Source organism: Bombyx mori, chromosome 13 (assembly GCF_030269925.1).
Source record: "Bombyx mori chromosome 13, ASM3026992v2".
Classification (NCBI taxonomy): Eukaryota; Metazoa; Arthropoda; class Insecta; order Lepidoptera; family Bombycidae; genus Bombyx; species Bombyx mori.
In genome coordinates this window covers 6137891-6163561 of record NC_085119.1, presented here as the reverse complement: position 1 = coordinate 6163561, position 25671 = coordinate 6137891, and the positions used below count along the sequence as shown (strand labels likewise).

Sequence of the window (25671 nt, the reverse complement as noted above, 5' to 3'; positions counted from 1 at the left end):
AGAGAACATTGCACACGTTTATTTTGGTATGCTCGCGCGTGAATTAATTTTCTACATGCTTGTAGCGTGTTTGGAGTTGTTTTTAAATTTTACCTTTCTGTTCTTAATTTTAATTGAAAGTTAGAATTTCGAATTCGAATGTTAATATATAGCGGATAGCTTTTATAATATATTTAATAAAGTTTTAATATCATTAAAAAAAATTAGTTTAGGTTTTAATTATTACGTAACTACGTAATATATTTATACAGAAGTATTTCACTACTGCAATCTTCTTTGTCTTCGATTGCCATCTTTTAAGGAAGGTTGGCGCGCAAATCTTTAGTACCTACCTTAGAATACCCTAAGCATCGCACGCATCGTTTTTTTCATGGCATTGGCGAGGATTTTCGGTCATTTTGATTGATGTTATCGGTATGGTCACTTCACGGCGTTTATAATTACTGTGATATTGTTTATCAAACTCAAATTCGGTATTAATTATATCTAATTACTCCTTGAGAAGGCAACTACAACTACCTATATTCAAAATTAAATTTTTATATTCAAACGGAGGGTTTTGTTTAAGAAAGCCTATTATAAAATGTAGATGCGTTTTTGGCGCATGCCCGTATGCACTTAAGCATTTGTGAGGGGGTGTTAGACGGCCTGTCGCCCCTCAGGGGTGGCCGGGGTCATCGAACCCAAAGCAAAGGGTCCATCGGTATACCAACACTACTGATGACATCACGATCAAATTCGATGTGATTCGACCTGTGTTTTTGTTATGAAATACATCAATATCTTTGTACTCCTTCAAATATATTCAAATGAGTTCGTGAGGTCGTCTCTTGTGATATTAATGCATCGAAAAACGAACGTAAAGTAGTAAGCTGAATCTTTTTTTATTAAAATCTAGTATTTTTCAGGGGATAAAGAGGAAACCAAATCTGTGAGTTATATATACATTTTATTATTTACAGAGTAAAGTTTTAGCGGTGAATCGAAGCCACATTTTCAAATTAAGTTCAGTTATAAGATAGCTATAAACACTAATACTAATGAGAGTTAATAAGCTACATAATTACCAATGCAAGAAAATAATGTTGGGTTCTAGTTGTGACCAACCATGGTCTCCTTACTTAAGCTCGACTTGACTGCAATGTTTTGGTAAGTGCATTATCAATATGTAACACCCACAAACAAAACCCACTCAGTTTCCCAATAGTTTCTCGCTGAATCTTCTCAGTGGGTCGCGATTGAGATCCGGTGATAGATTCAACGAAGCATTGCTCTTGCTAGCGTGAACAATTTCTTTCATGCTTGAGTCCCGTGAGCTCGCCTATCAAGCCGCGTCTAGCTAAAATAACCCCTCGAGGCTAACCAGTAAATAGGAAGGAAAAATAATGAAACAAAATATATCATCATAAACAAAACAAATTTAGGTATATACACGGTTATACCGAATTAAAAAAAGAACACCGCTATTATTTGTTATGAAAAATTCAATAAAATAAATAAATAAAATAAAATTCATTTAATTCAGACCCTCTCAAGTCCATATGTTGTAAGTTGAATAATACTTAGAACTATGGTTAGTAAAATTAAAATTAAAATTAAAATTAGCAATTAAAACATTTAAACATTTAATTCATAAATCTGCGCTGCTTTGAGGCACCTGGTATATGGGTATGTATATGAACCCAGTGTCTCAAAACAGCACATTCGGGTTTATTACCTATAACCATCAGGATATTATTAGTACTCGCACGAACCCCACGCATCAGTGAGGCCGTTCGTTTGCGGATGATTGATGAAAAATCATCCACGTGAGCATCCGCAAACATACCTGATGCGCTACAGTACCGCGGGAGCCCCAACAACATCCTGAAAGCATTATTATATTGCACTCGGAGAGCATTGTATGCCCGCCGCGCATATCGAACCCACAGGGTACAGGTATATAAGGACTGGCAAAACGCCTTGAACAAGGTTACCTTAACCTGTGCGGTACAACGGTAGAACCTGCGGGCCAGCATACTGCAGCGGACAGCCAACGCTCTCCGTTCCCTTTCAATATCTGCATCATCTTTAAGGTGCTCAGTTACAATATGGCCAAGGTATTTGAACTCAGTAACCCTCTTCAGTGGAGTACCTCCGAGCGTCACTGGTGGCACATAACTCGGTTTTGTCTTTGCTGCCTTAAAGACGAGCAGTTCACTTTTTTTAACATTATAGCGGAGCCCGTGAGATTCCGCGTACCTCTCACAGATGGACAACAACCGCCGGAGAGCACCGATCGATGGGCTCAACAGCACCATGTCGTCAGCGTAACTGATGCTGTTCACACAGTGACCATCAATCGAGCAGCCGACACGTGCCTCACCGAGTGCCTCGATCAACTCATTAATATACAGGTTGAAAAGCGCCGGTGAGGTTAAGCCCCCCTGCCTCACCCCGCATTCCAACCTGTACTCCTCCGAAAGTGTGTTTGACCATCTTACCTGATTGGTCTGATACTCGTACCAATGGGAGAACAAGTCCACGTAAGGTCCCGGTACGCCCGTCTGCCTCAACTTACCCCACAACAAGTCGTACCTGACTAGGTCGAAAGCCTTCGAAAGATCGAGAAACACTGCATAAACAGGCGTATTCCTCTCCGTGTAGTATCCCACCACATGCTTTAGCGACAGGATTGCACACTCGGTAGATAACATCGGTCTAAAACCGAACTGAGCATCACTTAATGTAAGATGATCACTCACCTGCCGCTCGAGCACTGCATCGAGTACCTTAGCAGTTATGGTTGCCAGGGAGATCGGCCGATAGTTGTTACGATCCGATACGTCGCCTGTTTTATTTTTTAAAATCGGGACAACGACCGTTCTCATTAACGCCCCGGGCAGATACGAATGTCTGATACAGAAGGTATATAAGAGCGCTAGCAATCTAGGTAAATGCGGACCGGCGTGTTGAAAGTGCTCAATGCTGAGGTGGTCATGACCGGGAGACTTACCCTTAGTCATATTCATTATAATTTTAGTTATTTCCTTCGTTGTTATCCGAGGTGGTACATGCGAGGGTCGACTCGGGTCCACCACCCCAGCATCAGCACCTCTACTTAACTGACCGGGTGATTGTACCCTGAAATGGTTTCTAAACAGATTAGCAATCCTCACAGGCTCACACTCGCCATCAATGCTCACCGGGATACCAGCTTTTGGACTCAATCTCCTTGTTTGTTTCCAGAAACCTCGGAAGTCTTTTTGTTCGTGTTTTGTGGCAAGAATATTCATTTTTATTTGTTCCTGATGGTTTTGACAAAATTTAAGCTGTTTTTTGAATATTTTTCTCGATTCCACCATATCCCTATACACAGTTCCTTTCCGAGGTTTCCCGTTCCACACCCAGCAAAGAAAAGTTTGTCTAGCCACCCGGTGAGCACTGCGGACGTGCTTGTTCCACCCAATCAATGGTCGAATACCCCTATGGGTTATTTCACACTTATTACTAAAATTATCATAACAGTTAATAGAGGCTTCAGTTAAAACATTAATAATACACATATAAAAATTATTTATAACAGATTGATGATTCACATTAGTACACATTTTATCACAACATTTGTTCAATTCTAGAGGAAAATCTATTAATTTCAATTTATCATTACAATATTTAAAATACATATCAATTTGATCTCCTGTGCGTTCACCCCATATAATTTTATTTACATTACTAATATTAGGCGGAATAGTCATGGATCTAACTCTTTCAAGATTACATTCGACCTCCAATGGAAAATGATCTGACCAGAAAACATCATAATGTATTTTTACGTTTACTACTGTCCGCCACGCGGCCACACTAGTTAAACAATGGTCGAGCCACGAACAGGTACCATGCGCAACGCTAGTGTAAGTATATGATTGAGAGTCAATACCTAGTCTCTCAATGTCCGCACATAGCCAATTCTGCTCCGCACAAAAACTTAACATTTCATTTCCAAATAATTTGCCAGGATGGGCATTAAAATCTCCTAACACATATATAGATTCAACATGTTCATTCTCAACTATAGCAGATATTTCACTGAGGCATTCAACAAATTCACATAAATGATCAAGTTCGTTAGTAGGCATATATACACTAAAAAATAACATAGACCGATCCGCGACACACACTTTGATCGCGACAATACGCTCACTCGCACAGGGGATCACAGACACCGATTGAAATGAATCATTTCTCCATAATAGGCCTACGCCACCGTAAGGACGGCCGCGCAATAACCCACTGCTATTGTCCATCGCTGATTTACCAAAATAAGAAAAGTCTTTGTTTAACAACCCCAGATCAGGTACTTCGGTTGGTAATAACCATGTTTCTTGGAGTGCCATTACATCCACCTTCTTACTCAGTAGCCGTATGCAATCCATAGACCTCTTTAGGCTCATACAGTTGAAGCTCATAATTTTATATGTCTTGTGGTTATCTTTATCCATTTTAAGTAATTAATTTTTGTTAAGTCTTGTCAAAGAAACTTTTTTTTATTTTTTTTATTGCTTTGATGGGTGGACGAGCTCACAGCCCACCTGGTGTTAAGTAGTGGTTACTGGAGCCCATAGACATCCACAACGTAAATGCGCCACCCACCTTGAGATATAAATTCTAAGGTCTCAGTATAGTTACGACGGCTACCCCACCCTTCGAACCGAAACGCATTACTGCTTCACGGCGGAAATAGGCGGGGTGGTGGTACCTACCCGTGCGGACTCCCAAGAGGTCCTACCACCAGTGATTACGCAAATTAGTTCAAGTTATTTAAGAAAAATATAGGTCTAAGTAAGTCATATATAGACTTCAAAAATATTTCAAGTTAACTACCATTCAAAATCCATCCTGTTTATAAATAAATAAGAAAACTAGAGAGAGAAAGAGAGAGAGCTTTTTTTCCTTTTTTGTTTGATTATAATATTGATTCGTGTGACGTTTTTCTAATTCCAAACTTTGAATAATTGTTGTTGGCAGTTGTGGCTTAGTAAGTACCGTCAACTAACGATAACAATACTTATTGTTCAAACGTATTTCTTCAATTCTTATTTTTAACAATATTCTTATTAACTTAAATTCATAACTATTGTCAGAGAGAGCCAGTTTCACTGACACACAAATAAAATAAGCAGTTGCACAACGTGAACTTTGCATGAATTTTTATTTTATTTTAGACTATTGCCAGGGACGTGGCCTTAACCCTACAGCTACGTTCACTTCCATTGCTAGAAACAGATCCGATTACGTGTTATACAAAAATAGCTCTTGTCAGAAGGATATAGGGTATGCAATTCGATAAAGTATGCTTTGAGCACTTGCAATGTAACTTTTGTTTGTAGCTAAGGTTACTTAAGTGCAGATAATATGTAACTAAACTAGATTTTTAAATTGTCTAGATTCAATTTGGATCGTAGTAATTATTATATAATACTCAATATAGGATATAATAATATGACTATCAGTATATCGAAATTTACACAAAACAGTCGCTTTGAAATAAGTATAGATTTTTTGTTTCTTAGGATTATTTGGAAAGATATATATAGGCTTACTTGATGCAAATCGGTTATACCCAGATTTGTTGGTGGTAGGGCGTCTTATGAGCCCCCATGGGTAGGTACAACCGCCCTACCTATTTTTGGCTCGAAGCAGAAATGCGTTTCAATATGGCATGCACGACAGCTGTTGTACTTAATATCTTTGTGTTTTGATTCATAATTGTCCAAGATGACCACCACCCGCCATCGCATTATAATTTGTTCCCACTACCAAGAATCGTTGCTTTCACACTCCCACGTCTACTCTTGCCGCTAGAGCACGTTCTTCTTCGATGAATTCAAATTAGGTTTAAAACGAGTTTTAAAAAAGGTTTAAAACCTCTTCGGTAGACAGCGTCTTGCCCAATAAATATCAAATAGTTTGATTATCTCACAAGTTTATACCTTATTTTATAGTATAATTGAGTTGAACTCTTTGACTACATACAAGATCATTGATAAGATGCCGTTTCACTGTTACATCCGGCTTCGAGCCACCGAGTTATTCTCGTTGCTCAATAAAGTACCATGTTGCACTGAGTTACGCAAATGGATATTGCATTAGTACATCATGGTTAATACTATCATCAGTTAGGTAAGCTTGAAGTGTTGTAAAATTAAACCGCCCGCGCAGTTTAAAAACGGTGTAGTGGTAAGTGACATGGTCACTACACGAGGGGGTCGCGGGTTCGAATCCCGCCAAGGGAAGATATTTGTATGATAAATATAAATGTCTTTTCCAGGGTTATGGATGTATATTAAATATATGTATGTGTATAATAAAAATCTTACATTTATTTCAGTTATATGGTACCTGTAACACAAGTTCTTAACGAACTTATCACGGGGCCAGTTAACGTGGCGTGATTGTTAGTAAATATTTATTTATTATTTATTTACTATCAGTTTATTTTCAAATAACGGAAAGCACAAACACAAAGAAGGAGAAGAGAGTGGAGATATGTAAAAAAATAACATAAAGTGACAGAACATACAATTACAAACTATTTTTACTAATTACTATCGTAAGCCAAAGTTATTAGGAAAGCGCAAGCATCTCGAATTAAATCGACCAGCTGACTAAAGGCTTCGTCAAACAGAACGCGTAATTAGCGCGCGTCAGAGCGCTAAACTGACGCCGCGCTATGACGCCGAGATGTGTTGTACTACTATGGTAACATACCGTCAAACAGAGACCCAGCGCTATAAGTACGCAGCGCTCTGTGGCGGCGTTACCCCTTGGCCACAGCCGAGAGCGGTGCGAATTGCGGTGCGTCGTGAGGCGCGGCAAGCGGGAGCGGCGAAAACAAATGGTAGACAACCTATGAAGTATGCCACAGCTACTGGCGGTGCGTTTTGCGGTGCGTTGCGAGGAGCGGTGAGAGGCGCGTGACATCTGGCGGAGACGAGCTGCACGATGTGCGAGTGAAACAAATGTACTAGACAATATGGAGGCGGCCACAGTTCAGAGCGGCGCACGCGGCGGTGTCGGTGGACGCATTGAGGCATCGCGCGACCGAAACAAATCATTTTGTTTTTACCGCGCGTTGAGCTAATAAAATATAATGGATGTGGAACAATTCATTAGTGAAATACTGAGTAGACCAAAAATATGGATGTTAAAACATCCACATCATAAATATAGGCATGTTATAAAAAAAATGTGGGACGAAATAAAACAACAATTTTCTGGTACTAATGGTTTCCTAGATACTCTTGGATAGGATTATTGAAATAAAATTTGAAATTTGAATTGATTTCGTATTCTAGATGCTTGAACCGTTGCTCGATTATTCCGTCTTGATCTGCGTACGCTATTGTGAATATTGGAGTCTCCAAACTGGGAAACAAACTGCTGAAAATCTGCATCTCTGTCTCCATCACTTTCTTTTAAGGCACGAAACCTTTATAATCAATATCGCGGGCTTTTTGTTTCCCTTTACACTTTTCGTAAAAATACGAAATTTATTAGTTAGAATACCAAACGCGTACTGAATTGTGACACTTGCCCGGGATAATATTTTGTCAAAAATTATTTGTTCCGCATTTAAACTACCCGGTGGATATGGGCGCATCAAATAATTTTTAAGAGGATAGGCTTTATCAGCAATTAACACGTATGGTAAATTGAGATTTGAACCTGGTAATCTCTGTGAAGGTTGAATCTATTAATAATCTATTTATCGGGATAGTTCTTATATTCCTAATAGAATACCTAATAAATAGGGTGAAATTCGCAAAGTTCTCTCTTTTTCTAACTGGGTGCGCTCCTATTCTTGATTGAATAATATCTTCAGCTAAGAACGCACTTATTTCAAGGTAATATCGTGCCACTTTTGAAAGGGAAATTTGATAGGGCTTTCTAAATACGTGCACCTCTGACGCCGCCGCCGTCGCAACTAGTCTAGCTGTGGCATACCCCCGCAAGTCACACCGCCCGCCGCGCCTCGCAACGCACCGCAAAACGCACCGCCAGTAGCTGTGGCCAGGCCCTTAGGACGCTTTGACGTCAGGCGTTGTAATTTTTTACAAATTTTATTTTAGCTTCGGAGTGAATGTGTTTTAAAATACTAGATATTACTCGAAAAAATAATATAAATAGTTAGAAAATACCCATGCTTATACAATGCCACATCTGAATCACTCGATTTCTTAATACTTTTAAATTTTCATACTGCTATCGAGAGGCACTATGATTTTGCGAATGCGTTGCGTCAAGGAGCGTTGGACTCATCTAGTCAATTTGTGTGACATGACAAGAGCGCGACGTTAAGTACGCGGCGCTAGGTACGCGTTCTGTTTGATGAAGGCTTGACTTGGCGAGGACCGATACAAAGTGTGTCTAGATGTACATTTATTTTATATTTCTACATTGAAAACAACTTTGTTCACTCGCAGTCACTATATAAAAATTCGGATCGTTTGTCCGTTCAACATACAATTAATTATTAAAATTTAAATCTATTTTTACATCTTACAATGTAATAATAATAACAATATTATGTTATAAATAAATTTTAACATGCTACAAGTTCTTGCCGCTGTCAATTTATTTCCAAGTACATCAGTGTTGCGTATAGTGGCTTGTGAATGTTAAATAGTTTTTTTTTTCGTTTGTCTTGTCTGTAGAACTGTTTTAGTTGTGACTATAATAATTCGACCTCTCTTTGGTAAGTGGGCGTATTTGACATCGTAGACCCAATGGTTGGACAATTCATAGCCCGTGTCAGTTATCAACAGTTTAGATGTAAATAAAACTAAGTTAAAATAATTCGCTGTTCATAAATCGAGGGCTGCAAGGCTTTGATTTTGTTTAAGCGACTTTTCACTTAATACGCGACCTTTATCTTTCTAATTAAAGGTGCCTTTTGCGTTCGATGTTTTTAATTGAACTTAAATTTTTTATTTTTTTATTGCCCGATCAGGCAGACGAGCATACGGCCCACCTGATGGCAAGTGGTTACCGTCGCTCATGGACCGCTAAATTAAGTTTACTCCATTCAAATAGCTGAAATCGTTTTTTTTTTGTTATGACATTTTTTCTAAATAATTTTTTCTAAAGTGGCAAAAATGTCGTTTAAGCCTAATAGCTTTTCACCCTCTGAATAAATGATATCTGAGATTTAGACATTATTCATTAAAGTAGTTCATTAACACCTATTCATTGTTTATTCATTTTTCATGCCCGTTTAATAATGACGTTATCATTATTTCATGGATATTTATTACTCTACTCTCTAATCAAAATTACATCATAAATTAAAAAAAAATCTTCAGTTCGTTTTCTATGAAAAGATATTAAGCAAAAACCAATTACTTTTAACTATCATCAATGGCGCTTCGTTCTAAAAAATATGATTTTACTTAAATTTTTTGATTGTGGACAGCCAGATGAGTTAATTAAGAAGAATAATAACTTTAATTTGTATGATAAAAGAAATGTAATCCATTATCTGTGATGCGTCATGATTACATTACTCGACCATCGACCTCTTTTCCGGTACGCATTTTATACAATGGTTTGAAAAATCTATACATACAATACATACAGTTTAATATATCCATATATATTTAAAAAAAAATGCTATTCTGTTTTTCGCACTTCAGAATGTTTATTAGTTCTCATTTAAATACAAAAATCTCAACCAAAAATTATTATATTCTAACATTTGAGGTAATTTTTCTATTACATGCGATGGTTGAGGGTCATACTAAACTAACCAAACGTCAGTGACAGTAAACACGGGAGCAGACCTCATCCATACTATCATTCATCGGTAGTGCGTTTCAGAGATATTTTTTGCCAACCAATCCAGTTTTACTGGTGGTAGGACCTCTTGTGAGTCCGCACGGGTAGGCACTAGACACCACCGCCCTGCCTATTTCTGCCGTGAAGCAGTAATGCGTTTCGGTTTGAAGGGTGGGCCAGCCGTTGTAACTATACTTGAGACCTTAGTACTTATATCTCAAGGTGGGTGGCGCATTTACGTTAGTAGATGTCTATGGGCTCCAGTAACCACTTAACACCAGGTGGGCTGTGAGCTCGCCCACCCATCTGACCAATAAAAAATAAAAAGTTTTGGAATGAACTTATTTACGGTATTTCCCAACACTATGGTAAATTCAAACGAGGCTTGAGGAGAGTCTTCAGTGATGGGCAAAGGCTGGGCTGTGATTTATAAGCGACGGTGACTACTTACCATTAGGAGGGCTGTAACCTCGTGTGCATAAAACGACAATTGATTAAAAAAATGGGTCCACCATTTTGACTGTCTATTTTACATGCCTCTTTAATAACATAAGTTATCTATGGCTTTGGAATGGTCTGATCTGTTCTTCACCATGCTGAGTGAATCACTCACACTCAACATCATGATGAAATTTCACTATCAGCTACCCGATTTTCTGGATACGTTCTTAACTGAGTTTTAGTTTGAATTTAGAAGCAACGTTCGCTGTCTTTAATTTACAAAAACACTTTACCCGAAACATATCTTTCGACTCCATCTCGCAATGAAGTTAAGGAATGTTTGGCGTTCCCGTCGCGCAAGTGGCCATTTGATGTGTTATGAAAGCTACCGAGCGTGTAAACATACGTGCACACGCTACACCAACTTGTTAAAATAATAAGCATTAAGCACCGAAGCTTAGAGATTAATCGTACGAACATGTGTATGTTTTTCTTCCTACCGAAAGTCAATCCCCCCGGTTTGTATGATTAAGAATTTCCGGCGAACTCTAACGATCACTACTAATATTCGTTAATGATAGTAGCAACAGAATCATACCCTCGATTACCTTTTTTTTTTATTGCCCTTGTAGGCAGACGAGCATACGGTCCACCTGATGGTGAGTGGTTACCCTCGCCCATGGACTTCGCCGCCTACCGCTTAATACTCTCCACAAGTCTCGTTTGAAGAAGGACATGTCATAGCGCTTGGGAAACACCGTGGAGGGGAGCTCATTCTATAGCCGGATGGTACGTGGCAAAAAATACCTCTGGAAACGCACTGTGGATGACCGCAGTGGCTCTAGGTAGTATGGATGAACTCTACTACTACTACTACCTTCTCCTTAAATTCATTTTTCACTTTCTGATGTCTGCGGATCCAGTTACGTCATAACCCAAGCGGACTAACCTCTTTCACTTAATCCATTAAAAATATATACTGAATAATTTAAAAAATATATATATCCGAAAGGGCATGATTTTTATTTATATTACCGTCAACGTACATTACCGAGAAGATTTTAATCCTGCTCACGGATCGTCGAGGTTGGGTGGTCTGGATGGTAAAAGTCACGACAGTGGTAAAGTTTGTATTCTAAAAGCATAAAAAGATACCTTGTTTGGTGCTCAGTAAAGTATATTAAATGGATTACTTTAAGTACTAAGTTTTAGAACGTAAGAACGTTTAGCGTAAAATTCGTTGCGACGCTAAATAGATAGAAAAAGATGCGAAGTAGAGGGAAGGAATCGGTTCCATACAACTGTTTTCCTGAGCGCTATTGTATGCCCTTCTTTAAAAGAGGCTTAAAAGAAGTTCCTCTTCGTATCTGTGGATCTGACTGTGCTCCTGTGATTGTCAGCTTCCCTTTAATATGAGATTGCATTTCTATCTAAATACTATTCATCCCGAGGACTCATGTTATGTTTAACATCACATCTGTTGAATATGATTCACAATTGAACTAGTTTATGGTGTGTCTTTGACTCCGGAAATAAATAAAACCACTATAGATACTGGTTGGTGTGAAATAAAACTGTTATAAGGGACAATTCGGATCCCACATGCTCCACCCCCATATTTCTATGGGGCCATTCAACGCACCGTGAGAACAGCGTGGATATATCGACATACAATAAACTTTAATTAGTTTATAGTACGTGATGACGATTGATTAACGAGATTGTTCGCAGATAGTAATAAAATTCAATTGATAAATTTTTTGTTTGGTATTGAAAAAAAAAAATGAATTTAAAAAAATACAAAGTGAAATATTTAAGTAATGTTTTATTTAAGTAAAACCATGAGAAAGGTTCGGCCGTTCTCAAGTACAGCTTTTAATACGTATTCCCGAACTGAAAATGGCAATAATCTACAATAATGTGTTGTACAGAATACCATTGTTCATTACTATCCCCAATACTTAATACTTATTTATCCGCAATCTAAAGCAAAGTTAGGTGATTGGGACTGTGTTGTTAAAGTCCATTAGTACAGTATAACTTTCCTTCCCATCGATTTTATTTATTTATTACACATTAGCACTATCAATATACATTTGATCTCTTGTGACCGGCATTTATGTATACAATTTTAGTGTAAATAGTATCTGTGTGTATGTAGAGCTTGTTCACAAATTTATGAACGTAACGCATCACCGATATGACCGCTATCATACCGAGCCAATTCGAGATACTCTTACTCGAAAATTATCTCTTTAAAATATCTGTTTTCTAAGTGAAGCTTTAAAATTTAAGTACATTTTTAAGGATATTTGGAGAGAATTGTACCTCTTGTGGTCCCGTTATTATCTTGATCCCGCGCACATAAGAGGCTATTAGATGACGAGGGCTGTGTAATCAAGTTGATACGCTACGTTTTTTTGATTTCTTGAGTATTCAGAAGTGCTGCGTTGACAAAAAACCAAGTGACGACAGTCTCAATTTACAGTGTGCAATTATGATCGAGTAGTCTGTGATAATAGCACTAATTACTCTGAATACCACGAAATTAGAATAACAAATAATCTAACAATTCGCGGTTTTGTTTGTACGTTTGTTGCTGTTAAATGCTTCCACGCGTCGTTTATTCGATTGTGTTGAAAATGCACAGGTTTGCCGGCAACAATGATTCCTGGATAATGATTTGTGTAATAAAATATTCAACTATTATTTCATTGCAGCAATAACGTTTCATTTATTTATAATTCACGTGTACAATGCAATATAATGAAATAAGATTTAAATATAAAAATAAAGCACCTTATTGACTTTTTTTCATTTGGATTTATGTGTAGTCGAGGATTTGGTTCGATCTTTTATTAGACTTAAATGTTAACGGTTTAATTACGTAAGTCACAATCTAACGAGTCATTTATTTATAAAATAGTAAATAAAAAAAGGCTATCCACATTTGGACTGACGTCGAGTAAACTACACGGAACCGGCCGACGCCAGCCGAAAGTTCGTGTCGTTTTTTTCTACTGTCTCGCTCTTGCGCTTAAACAAAAACAAGCCATCAAAAGCTCGGAGCTGATTCAAACAACGCTTGCAAGAAGCGAGTATCGGAACGCGTAATATCTACAATAGATTTTATTCTGAAAAGTGGTTGTGTTGCATTATTACTGTTTGAACGATGAAGTAAATAGGTGTTACACAAATTATAGTTTTGTTATTTTCGTGTTCGTGAAATAAGCCAGTTGTGTGTTCAACAAGATGTGAGTACATGTTAGCGCTTCTCAAAATAAATAATGGGATGTTTTTAATAACAGTAATATTGATATTTGGGAGCCGATTGTTTATTTTTTTATAGTTATTGCATTTGAATGTTTTTGTACTGATTTGATATTCACTGAGCGTTTTCATTTTAGTCTTAGTAGAAAATTACGAACCGATATATTCTCTTTTTTGCACTGTTTACGCAGTTATATCAATAATTTACTTAACGTCTGACATTCGATAGTGTCATTTCCGTATTGAAAAAAATATGTCAAAAAACATCACTCGTTTGATGGATTTTTATTAAGTTTCCTTAAGTTGTATTAAAATTAAAAGTTTCCAGAGAGTATGTTAAAGCATAGATAATAACATTAAGTGTTAAGATAATAACGTTGTTTGTTATACAGATCGTTTTGGGTATTAAGTATTTTAATATTGCTATACAAAATTTATCACTCTTATTGTTAGGGGGAAATAATTAAATTCTATATTTTTCATTTATTGAAATGTTTATGTGCTAATTAATTTTTTTTTAACCGAAACATCGAATGAGAATAGAAGAATAAGATGTTCTATAAATGATTAATAAGTATAAGCAGGTAAAAAATAACAAAACTGCATAATGATGCAAACAAAATGGCTTAATTTCATAGATTTAATGTTAGATGTTTGAAATTGCGGTTAGCGAAAAACAGTATGAATATTTCATAAGCTATTGTTATTTGTAATGATGTATTTACTAAAAATTTAATCATCGATTGAAGCGTATACGTCCTGTATTCTGAACATACAAAGCTAACATAATAGAATTAGGTTTTAGATGATGCGGAACCAAATGGTTCAATGGCGCGACAGTTGCACTATAGCTCACTTCATACATCTTGATACTTGGTAAATTAACTTTACATTCTATTTAAAACTGCTTAAAAAAAACTTATTATATGTATGTTTGTGTGTATGTATGTATGTGTGTATGTATGTAAATGCGCTTGTGTGTATATTTTATGTATGTATATACTTTTTTTTTGCGTATGTATTTGTAACTTAATATAAATTACATTGCACCTACCACTATTCACTCTGCACTAACTTTGATTGACTGGTAGAGAATGCCTTAGGCATTGAGTCCGCCAATGTAAATTTTACATGAAGTGTAATAAATAAATAAATAAATTAAATAAAACTGATGAAATCGATCACGCACTACAAACTCTACAAACGTATGAAAAATATCGATTTATTTAAATTACGCCCGCACCACCTATTGTATGGTGATGCTATTAAAACAGATATCTTCTCTGGAATTCAAACAATAATATACTAAGTTTTATTACAACAATGCAAGCTACAATACAGCAATAGTGGCTTATTTTTTTATATTTTTTTTTATTGCTTAGTTGGATGGACGAGCTCACAGCCCACCTGGTGTTAAGTGGTTACTGGAGCTCATAGACTGCTTCACGGCAGAAATAGGCAGGGCGGTGGTACCTACCCGCGCGGACTCACAAGAGGTCCTACCACCAGTAAAATTAGTTAATTTCGCCATTTTGATTGCAAATAAAATTATCCATGACCGTAATTGTTAAATATTCGAAAGTTATACGACAATTAATTAGACCAATTGATTAGAAGTGTTTGAAATCACGTCTCACAAAATCTTTAGAAATCATGATATAATTTGATTGAATAAGATTTATGAAGGTGCAATGGGGTGTAGTAGAATTGTTGTCCAAACGGGCTGTACAATGCAATTGAAAAGGCCTTAATAACTAAGCGACTAAGCTTTTGAGCGGTGAGAGCTTAATCAAGTGAAACGTGACTTCAGTTACAAACATCCACAGCCGGTATCGCTAACAAAACCGTCTTTATTTTCGAATCAAATTTTCGATCAGCTAAACACTGAATTAAAGTAAAAATCGGTCAGTGTCCTCCCTAATTACAGGCCCAATTAGTTTATGGTATATGGTTTAATGAATCAGAAATGAGGAGATCCGTAGAAGAACCAAAGTTGCTGACATAGCCCGTAGGATTAGCACGCTGAAGTGGCAGTGGGCAGGCCACATAGCGCGAAGATCGGACGGCCGATGGGGCAGAAGGATCCTCGAGTGGAGACCACGTACTGGCAAGCGCAGTGTGGGACGGCCACCTACGAGATGGACCGACGACCTGGTAAGAACCGCTGGGCCACGTTGGATGCAGGTGGCAACGGACCGGCTGCACTGGAGATCACTTGGAGAGGCCTATGTTCAGCAGTGGACAATGGACAGGCTGAGATGATGATGATGATATTATGGTTTATTAGAACATGGTTTATGTTTGTTAATTTACCTAACTATGGTAATGAAATACAAATATAAGAGTGTCGTTTCCATAATCTCTGTATATCCCGTACAAATCTCAAGCGTTTTCCCTAGACTCGTAACTAGCGTAATTTAGCCATCAGCCAACTGTATAAGGACTATTTGGCAAGAATTCAAATCACATAATGACTGTTTACGTTTTCTATGTAAATCCGTTTAATCTGTACTAGTTACTGTAACTTGAATTATTATCTTTGGAAAGAAGACTGTTTAGATTCTTAAAGTAATAAATGATTTTAAGAATGCAAGTCGGAGGCCAAGAAACATTTCGAAGCATTGAGCGCATTATAGTAGGTAATTGTAATGGAAATTCGGATTGGTGATAGGACCCTTTCAAGGTATTTATTCACGTCTGTAATTCATGGACAGTCAGGAACTACAGTAGGGATATTTATAAACATAGAATGAGACCCGATTAATGAGTTGAAATCTTTTCAATGATGACAATTTTAATGATTATTGATGTTTTCAGAAAGAGTGAATGCATGCCATTTGTACAAAACCAATATAATAATTGACATAAAATTCTACGCTTAAATAATTAAAAATATTAATCAGTTTTGTATGCCCGAGATAGTCTTCCCAGAGGATGTGACGTATTTTGCTCGTATTTTTGTTTCCTATTTTGAAATTTTCACAAAAAGTTACTCAGTCACTTAATTGATATTGATCTATTCTTTAAATTTCCTCATTTGCCACATCAGTAATAGCCACTGTAAACTCCTCATCAGAGTCGAAAAGTGGGGAAGTGTGTCGGGTCTGTAATGGTACAGCCGAGCTGCCCATTTTTATTGCTAAGCGATCGATGGTTTGATTTAAAAGACGAGGTATCCATTGTTTCAATGAGTATTTGGTAGTAATTTTAGCAGTGAGCTGCGAATGGAACTCGGAACCTATCTTTAGTTGCGGTACTAAAGATAGGTTCCAAGTTCCATAGTGCTGTTATGCTTTAAAATCTCAGCGTGGCCATTCCAATCACGTTTCGCCTTTACATTTCGATTTCCGTGGCGGCTATTATTGACTACTACCCACCTGGCTTTAATTGGATATCGTTACTTGTGAATTGAATTATTATTTTTTATACATTGTCATTATTGGTAACTAAAAACAATTCTTTAATAAATAAAAGACATGATACTTTGGAACAGTATTTAGAATCAGTCCAATAGCTCCATAAATTAAGCCAATGATATAAATAAACATCTTTATAATATTGATAGAGATCTAGGTTAAAGATAACCATTTACTAATTTAGTAATTGTTCTTTATAATTAAACCACCACAAAATTCTAGTTATTCCATCTCGCACGGCATGAACTGCTTTTATATAGAGTTCAAATATTTTTTATTTTGTTAAGTCCAATCCGAAAGAAAGTTCGTGTGATAATGATTAGGCGGATCTCGTGGTAACAGGCAATTAGATGGTGAAGTCACGAACTGTTCCACGTTAGAGTTGTAACTGCACTAGTACTGTATTTAAACGGTACTAGTGACGTGAGTTTGTGTGGTGTTGGAAGAGAATGAGTAAATGTAACTAATATAAGGTAGTTTTGGTTATTTGTTGTCAAAACGTCCACTACCCACTCGAAGTCGAGGTTGAAGGTAAAATTTTTAACTGTGTTGGGCAACTATGTCGCTGTTTAGGCTAGGACGCGTGATTCAATGCTGAAGTAAATAGGGAGGTCATATGCGAGCCTAGGTTGATATGACTAAGTAGCCTATTTTTGCAGCTGCACTATTCTATGCTTCAGGGTGGACCATACTAATTACGTTGTGGTGTCTATTCTATAGACTTTGGTGGTCGCTTGAAACTCAATTGGATCAGGCAACTTAGTTTCTTTAAATGAAGCCTTGAAATGTATTGACAGACTAAGCAGTCCAGTGGTTAGTGCCGAGAGTCGTGGATTTAATTTCCATATGAAGTTTGTTTGCTCTTTGTCTGGGTGTTTATTATGTATATATTTAAACGTATATAAGTATGTATGTCAGTCTCTCGTACCCATAACACAGAGAATCCTAGTTTGAGACCGGATGAAACTGATTGTGTGATTTGTTTCCAGTTATTTATTTATTCATATTATATCAATGCTATTGAATTTTTTCATAATGTCAAAACGGGTCACGCTACGACGTCTAGGGACGGAGTCTAGGAGTCTAGGGACTCTGAGTACCTCTTAATGCTTCATATATCGTATCTCTGTGTACGTGAATAAAATAATATCCTGTTATCATAAAATATGCATTTTTAGCGGTATCATCGCGAATACGGAGCCGTCAGTTTGAAATCGAAAATATACCATTATCAACTACCTATAATTTATATTTAGCATGAGTGCGACCTCATACGGGTCAAAATTTATATTTCCCTGTGTCGCTGTTCCAACTTAGTTTTAAAGGAATCCTTAGCATTAGGTAACTGATTGACTGTACAGTATTGCTCATTAATGACCTAGAACTGATCAATTACAGCGAAACGGGTCTCAGACTTTTCTGCTTGTGATGGAAATAAAAAAGCTTTACTTTTTAGAAATAATTAAAAAAAACAAAGAATTATTGACGCCAACCCTGAAGTTATCGCACATCCTATCTAATGCGTTATTTAAAATGGCGGCCACAAATGCACAGAAAAACAAATGGTATTTATGCTAATTGATTTAATAATATAAAAATCCACAACAATGCAAAAAAAAACCTTTTCTATTCATCGCCACCGATCCATTCTGGAGCTTAAAGTTTTGTGAGCTGCTGTGAAGCTAAGTGTCGTTTGAATTAGCCTATTCTGCTACTTAAGCGTTGTTCTCGCTGTGTCGCGCGAACACATTAGCGTGTAATGAGCACACCACACATTATACTGGGAAACCGGCTGTTTGTCGATTGATTGTTTGTGACGTCACTTGAGATGTGTCTTATTGTTAACTCGTTGTTAGTGTGACCGCGTCCCTTTCACGTATACTACAAATACCTAACATACCAGTGTTCTGAGAGCATTTGTTGAGTATGTTTATTTAAAATTTCCGGTTTAAGAACAGTAAATTTCGTTATTTGTTGAGCCGCGAATTCTTGTTTCTGTAAGCATATTTATTTTGCAAACAATAACATCTATTGAAACGCGGATTTCTTAGGTAATTCGTTTGGCAGGAATTGTATTGTTTCAACGGTATTATTATAAACAGCAAATAAAGTGTAACTCGTGCAAATAAAAATTGTTTTTTTTTTTTTTTTTTTTTTTTTAACCATTTCGATGTATTTTGACTGAATATTTAAATGGAATTTAAATTGTCAATGTCAATAGAAAAAACCGCTACTATATTTTGCGGAACATGAAAAAAGCCCAGCGCTCGCTGTTGTGCAAGGGAAGAGGTAAAACGTTTTTGAGAGCGAGTGAAGCGAAGTTGTCCGCATTCATGTGTAGTGTGGCCCCGTATAGACAACGGCAACAGTCCGGTGTACGCTAAAGGCGCGCTCATCTCACTTGAATAGCGGCCCAGCCCTAGCTATTTGCAGAACAATGCAGGCTTGATGTGCGCACGCCGCTATCGGTGCCGGGAAAGCGCGGAGGGAAAACGCGCGAACCGTTTGGTTGGCAGTCTTGGGCCGCGACCGCGACCGGCCGCGCGCCGAAGCACGCCAAGCGACGCTTGCGCCCTGGCGCTCGACGAGCGCCGCGTCCGCCGCGGCGTTACGTTTTCCGAATCGACCGCGGAAGGCGACTCTGCCACCGTGACTGAATTTCAGTGTCAAAAGGTTGGTGAACCCACTTAAGCTATTTCAATGTGCACCTTAAATGAAAGCATTAAAGCACCGTTTGCTTTATCCCGTTAAACTGATGTTTGTAATAATATCGTGTGCAACAGTAGTGTTTCTCGTGCGCTCCAAATGTCAAACGTTCGATACAATTTCGATGATTTATTGACAATTCCGGGTTTGGAAATAGTCGTCTGTAGAAACGTTAATTTTAATTACTAAGTCGGATGTGTGTTTGATAAACATTTCGTTCATACTGTTTTACTCGCATTCAGTTTTTCATTTACGATATACCTATACAATGGATATTTGAAAATCCAATACAATTTTTTTTATGTCACATTTTGTTGTTCCATAGTAGTTAAGGTAATTTTGCATTAGATATTTATTTCTACTAAGAACACTACGACGTGCCTTGGATTGTGAAATGTTTAAATGATAATTATAATTTTTTTCTGAAAAATCTAATACATCTCATTCAAGACGTTGCAGATCCGACTATTTGCGTGTAGCATTATTTTTTCTGTTATTTCGATGTTGTATATGCACGCGATAAGAAGTGTGTTCAGGAGTACGCAAAATTGACTATTAATAATCTAATAATAAAAAAATCTATAAATAATAAAAATAATAATTAATGATTGGTCTATTAATAATCACTGATATTGACGTGTAGCGCTTAAGTTTTTAAGTTGTACGTACTTAATACAAAACTTTTCATTATTATGAGCCCATTAAACAAGACTTTAAGCTATGACAATGAATGACGATCGATATTGGCATCAAGCCTTACCTATAATTCTAAACGCATAATAATGAAATTTTCATTTAAATCGAACGAGAGATTGTGACCCAGATAGCACGGTTAGACTGTAATAATGTACCGTTGAAATATAAACAGAGCTACAACCAAAATATGCCCAGGGATATGTCATCTCCCGAAAATAATAATGCCACGGACAAGTCTAGGAGTCGATGAGATCATGAACGTTTCTTGTACATTTGTAAATGTGTACAAACTAATAAATTCAATTGTATCATTAGTTACACACCTTTTAGTTAGTAGGTTTTAGGTAGTTAGTACTTTTTTACCATCGCACCGCCCGCCACCGGAGTAGAGTTCATCCATACTACCTGGAGCCACTGCGGTCATCCACAGTGCGTTTCCAGAGATCTTTTTTGCCACGTACCATCCGGCTATGGAATGAGCTCCCCTCCATGGTGTTTCCCGAGCGCTAAGACATGTCCTTCTTCAAACGAGGCTTGTGGAGAGTATTAAGCGGTAGGCAGCGGCTTGGCTTTGCCCTTGGCATTGCTGAAGTCCATGGGCGACGGTAACCACTCACCATAAGGTGGGCCATATGCTCGTCTGCCTACAAAGGCAATATAAACAAAAAAGTTAATGTGCTGCTTAATCTTTTGTTTGTTTTGTGAATTACTCTCTCTCTACTGAATCTCAACTTTTTTTTTCATCAAGGTCATAAAATTCGTGACAAGTCTTCTTAGTGACACAGGTCTTAATCATTTCAGTATGAACTAGGTATAGGTTGTAATATTAAAGTCAATAATAAGTAAATAATTAAACGCGCTCTTCATAATTTCACTCATCTATAATAGACCGTGTATTTTGTGTGAGTGATGAATATTGAGGATCAAAATAATTTTATAAGGCACTAAATTAGTGAGCAAAGTAACTGGCCACCCAACATCAGGTAGTTATCGGAGCCTAATTGTAATTTTATTGGATAACTGATGTCCGACCCTTCAAAATGGAACACATGACTTCTTCGGTTTAAATATGCAGTGGTACAAACTCAATTGGGCTCACAATGTAGTCCATGATCATATTGACCTACGCAAATATGCAAAAACACCAAAAAAATAACCGTAACTTTGCCTCATTATTAAAAATATACCGTGAAAGTTTCCAAAAGTGTTAAATTGCGAAATTCAGCGGAGCGTTCTCCATTGAAAACGTTATTAAGTAGTTTCCATCGTCGCCTGTGCAGAATGCTATTAGCTGGCGGAAAATTAGCGCTTCGAGGTAAACCGATTATGAAGCTATAATGAGCAGAAGCAAGCGCACCGCAATCAGGTCAATTTTTTATGGTCATTGAGAATGTGTTTATTGAATTGAACCATACGGATTGATACATTATTTTCCTGGCTAATCCATTGCACTTACAAAGTATATGATGCATAATATCTACTTCTATTTATAATATGGAGATTGCATCATCATCCAAGTTCATTTTGACAACGTTCTCCAATGCTAAAGGCCTCCAAACTAATGTCTGATCTCAGTCTAATAAGGATTTGCTTGTTGTGGTTTCACTTGGAAACCCGTTTCTGTGCCTGTAATGGAATAGACTATAATTACTGGGTTTTTGACGAGTACCTTATGCTTTATTCCACTAACGATGCTTTTAGGTATCTCAAGCACTGGTCACCGTTGTCATAGAACCCGTCGCTTGCGACGTAGGGTTCGGCGAGCAAATTAGCCCTCAGACACAGTCCACTGAGTTTCTCGCCGGATATTCTCAGTGGGTCGCGATTCTGATCCGGTGATGGATTCTACGAAGCACTGCTCTTGCTAGGGCTAGCGTTAGCAACGTCACCAGGCTTGAGTCCCGTGAGCTCACCTACTCGTTCGGTGAATCTAGTATGACCCCTCGAGGTCATTAGAATATGTAGGAATAAAAAGCTTTATAGACCATTGTCATTCGATTTCTCATGAATCTCTGAAACAATCGTGTGTTTCGACTGATGTCCATTTATTAATACGCTTTTATTAGCTTCAGACGTATGTATGTTAGTATGTAACGGAATCTTTGAACATCATTTTGATCCCCTTCAAAACGTCGGATTAACTCGAAATTTTGTATACTTATTATGGACCGATGACAATTCAATATTAAAAAAATAATAATGAAAAAATTGAAATTCAACAAAAAGATGAAAAATAAATAATAGTTTAAAAAAACTAACAAATTACGCTTATTTTACAATAAAATCATTTTTTCTTACACTATTTTTAATTCAAATTTATTAAAATTTATTTTCGATTTTTTAGTTGGATTTTCTATAAAAGCGTATTTTTTTAAACTATTATTTATTTTTTGGTAGCTGAGACATCGATTGTTTACATTTTAAGTATAGTGGCTACATTCACGTTGTGGGATCTGTAGATTTTTTCACACTTTACCCTGAGGGAATTTGAGTTTCGAGCTCGCCTATCCGCCCTGAATATCACAATCTCTCATATCTCATTACCGTGCATTCAGAAGAATGTGCTAGAGCCGAGAAATCCTTAAAAAAATAATGAATTCCGACACGTGCGTATAAATAGACTCCAGGAGGAAAATGTTTTAGATAAAAAACGTTCTCTAAGGTACCTTATCCTAAAGAGGGGACTTCTCACTTTATTATTCATAAATGTGAAGCTTAGATACCGATAGTGGTGAACAGAAAATACGACATTGAATCTTATTTGATTCATTTTAGAGCTTATATAGAATGATCTTACAATAAGCAATAGTCTGTTATGGAATGGAAGAAAAGGTTATTCATAATGGCCAAGTCGGTTTATAAATTTGAATGAAATTTAATAGTAAATATAATCAATTTATGTGTATTTCGAATAAATTGCGTTTCCCGGTTATTGTAATAATACATTGTATAATATTGTTTGTTTTAAATAAAACACATTGTTCATGGGCTTTTAAGTTCTTGACCCATTTTTTTTGTTGAATCTGTTTGTAAATTGTCCGTTTGATCATCACATAAATAGGCAGACCGAGATGGCATTTATATTGTGAAGTCTATAGAATCAGTAACCTCTTAACACTGGGTGGCTTCTCAATCACCCACCTATGCGATAAAAATAAAAGAGTAAAAATCTCGCGCACTACATGTTAATGGTAAGACCTTTGTAAGGTGTATAGATACTTAAATAGTATTTATTTTTATTGCTTAGATGGGTGGACGAGCTCACATCCCGCCTGGTTGTTAAGTGGTTACTGGAAATCCATAGACATCTACAACGTAAATGCGCCATCCACCTTGAGATATAAGTTCTAAGATCTCATTATATGTAGTTAGAACGGCTGCCCCACCCTTCAAACCGAAACGCATTACTGCGTTTTGGTTCGCATAAGTAATACATAGACAACAATCTATCTTATGAGCTAACCATAAACGAGTGTGATTTGTCATTCTGTACTTCGTAAGCTTCAAAACGTACCATTAATTAATAATTGACATCTCGGAAATTTAACACAAAAACTGCAAATAAATGTAAGTTTTACGTAATTAATTTTTAAACATTTATTTCGTTTCATGTAGTGAATATTCCGACCGCCCATTACGAAGTATGTTCTATTAATATTATCTGTTGTACCTTCATCAACGTCAACGTTATAGTAAGGAATGGTTTTGTGTTGCAATATCAATGGGTATTTAAATAGAACATCCCACGTAGAATACCTTAAATAAAACAGCGAATCTAATATTTGTAAGCCTTCGCTCCATTAAGGTTTGATTTCTGACGTATTTTTTTTTTTGGGCTTCGTTCAAACACGATTACTTAGTGTTGGTTCGATCGGTCTTATTCGTTTATTACATTGTATTTGTGTGAGGTAAAAAACGTGGAGATGATGAATGCGAACTGCTGGTAGGACCTCTTGTCAGTCCGCACGGGTAGGTACCACAATCCTGCCTATTTCTGCCGTAAAGCAGTAATGCGTTTCGGTTTGAAGCGTGGGGAAGCCCTTGTAACTATACTAAGAACTTAGGACTCATATTTCAAGGTGGGTGGCGGCATTTACGTTGATATGAGATGCCTATGGGCTCCGGTAACCACTTAACACTAGGTGGGCCGCGAACTCGTCCACCCATCTAAGCAATAAAAATAATAATAATAAATATGAAATAATTAAAATTATTTGCAAGGCCTTCAATGGCTTTGTAAATCAGAAACAGTAAAGCCCTAACTACCCTTTAATTTTCTATAAATATCATCAAAGAGAGCGCCTTAGTCGTTCATCTCCACGAAAATGTAAGGTACTCGAAACAATATATGATAAACTTAAGAAAATGAATTTGAAATTAGAATTAAATGCAAAAAATGACGAAAATACTATCAATTTTCTAACACAAAATATGAATGTGATACATAAAGCTTAACAAGAAATTACATTATAGTAAGTTGTGAGTAATTGATTATCACAACGTAAATTTTATAGTTGCGAAATATAGTATGCTTTTGTAACTTTTTCTTTGGATATAAATAATATTTCAAAATAACCCAGTAAATAACCTGTATTATTGGTAGTCACTGTAAATTATTATGTGGTCTATTTATATGCACAAAGGGTTCAAAAGTGGATAGCGTCCAGGCCTCTGTGCACAGCCTCGAATGAAAATCCTTTGATGTCTTTCGTTTATGTTGCAGACAAGCTAAATAAAGCTGTAATTAAACTGAATTTCTTTAATCTGTTTTACAGTGAGATAAAAATTCTAATTTCTAATTTTGAAAACCATCCTTAAAGATATCGTCTTTTTATTTATTTGTTGCTTATATGGGTGAATGAGCTCACGGTTAAGTGATTACCGGGGCCCAGAGACATCTACAACGTAACTGCCGCCACCTATCTTGAGATATGAGTTTTAATATCTCAGTTTTTACGAGAGTAACTTAGACAGTAACTAAGACTAAGACTAACTAAGAGAGTAGTTTACAGTTTTACAGTACAACAGTCCGCTTTATGACAGAAATAGGCAGAGCAATGGTATCTACCCGTGCAAACTCACAAGACGTTCTACCATCAATAAAAAAGTAATTGTGTAATTAAAACAATGCTTTCAAGCGGCACGCCTTTTTTAAAGTGACATTTATTTTGAAGTTTTCGTATCTGAATCTTATCAAAAAAATGGTTTGAAGCTTTGACAAAGATAGATTTGAAGAGAAGAAGAAAGATAACGACTAATAATATTATGCAAGATAATTATGCAGATAATATTTATTGTTGTTCTGTACCATCGGTCTCTTTGACGT

General features: G+C 36.8%; 2 protein-coding genes across 17 annotated transcripts in view; one reads left to right on the top strand and one right to left on the bottom strand.

The window, feature by feature from the left end:
• Nucleotides 1-1501: 1501 nt before the first annotated feature.
• LOC119629405 (uncharacterized) lies at nucleotides 1502-4494 on the bottom strand. The gene has a single exon (XM_038015134.2). The coding sequence runs from the start codon at nucleotides 4479-4481 to the stop codon at nucleotides 1626-1628; it is 2856 nt and encodes a 951-aa protein (XP_037871062.1). The 5' UTR covers nucleotides 4482-4494; the 3' UTR covers nucleotides 1502-1625.
• Nucleotides 4495-13346: 8852 nt separating this feature from the next.
• The window catches only part of LOC101740145 (proton channel OtopLc), a 45692-nt gene continuing 33367 nt past the window's right edge, over nucleotides 13347-25671 (top strand). For 12 of the 16 annotated variants that reach the window (XM_062671754.1, XM_062671755.1, XM_062671752.1 and 9 more), the window contains exon 1: nucleotides 19276-19616. In XM_062671754.1, the coding sequence (XP_062527738.1) occupies nucleotides 19392-19616 (225 nt within the window). In that variant the 5' untranslated portion in view covers nucleotides 19276-19391. Of the gene's footprint in view, nucleotides 13512-19275; nucleotides 19617-25671 lie in introns of those variants that run through there. The other 4 variants (XM_062671753.1, XM_062671747.1, XM_038015136.2 and 1 more) reach the window with 2 other exon arrangements.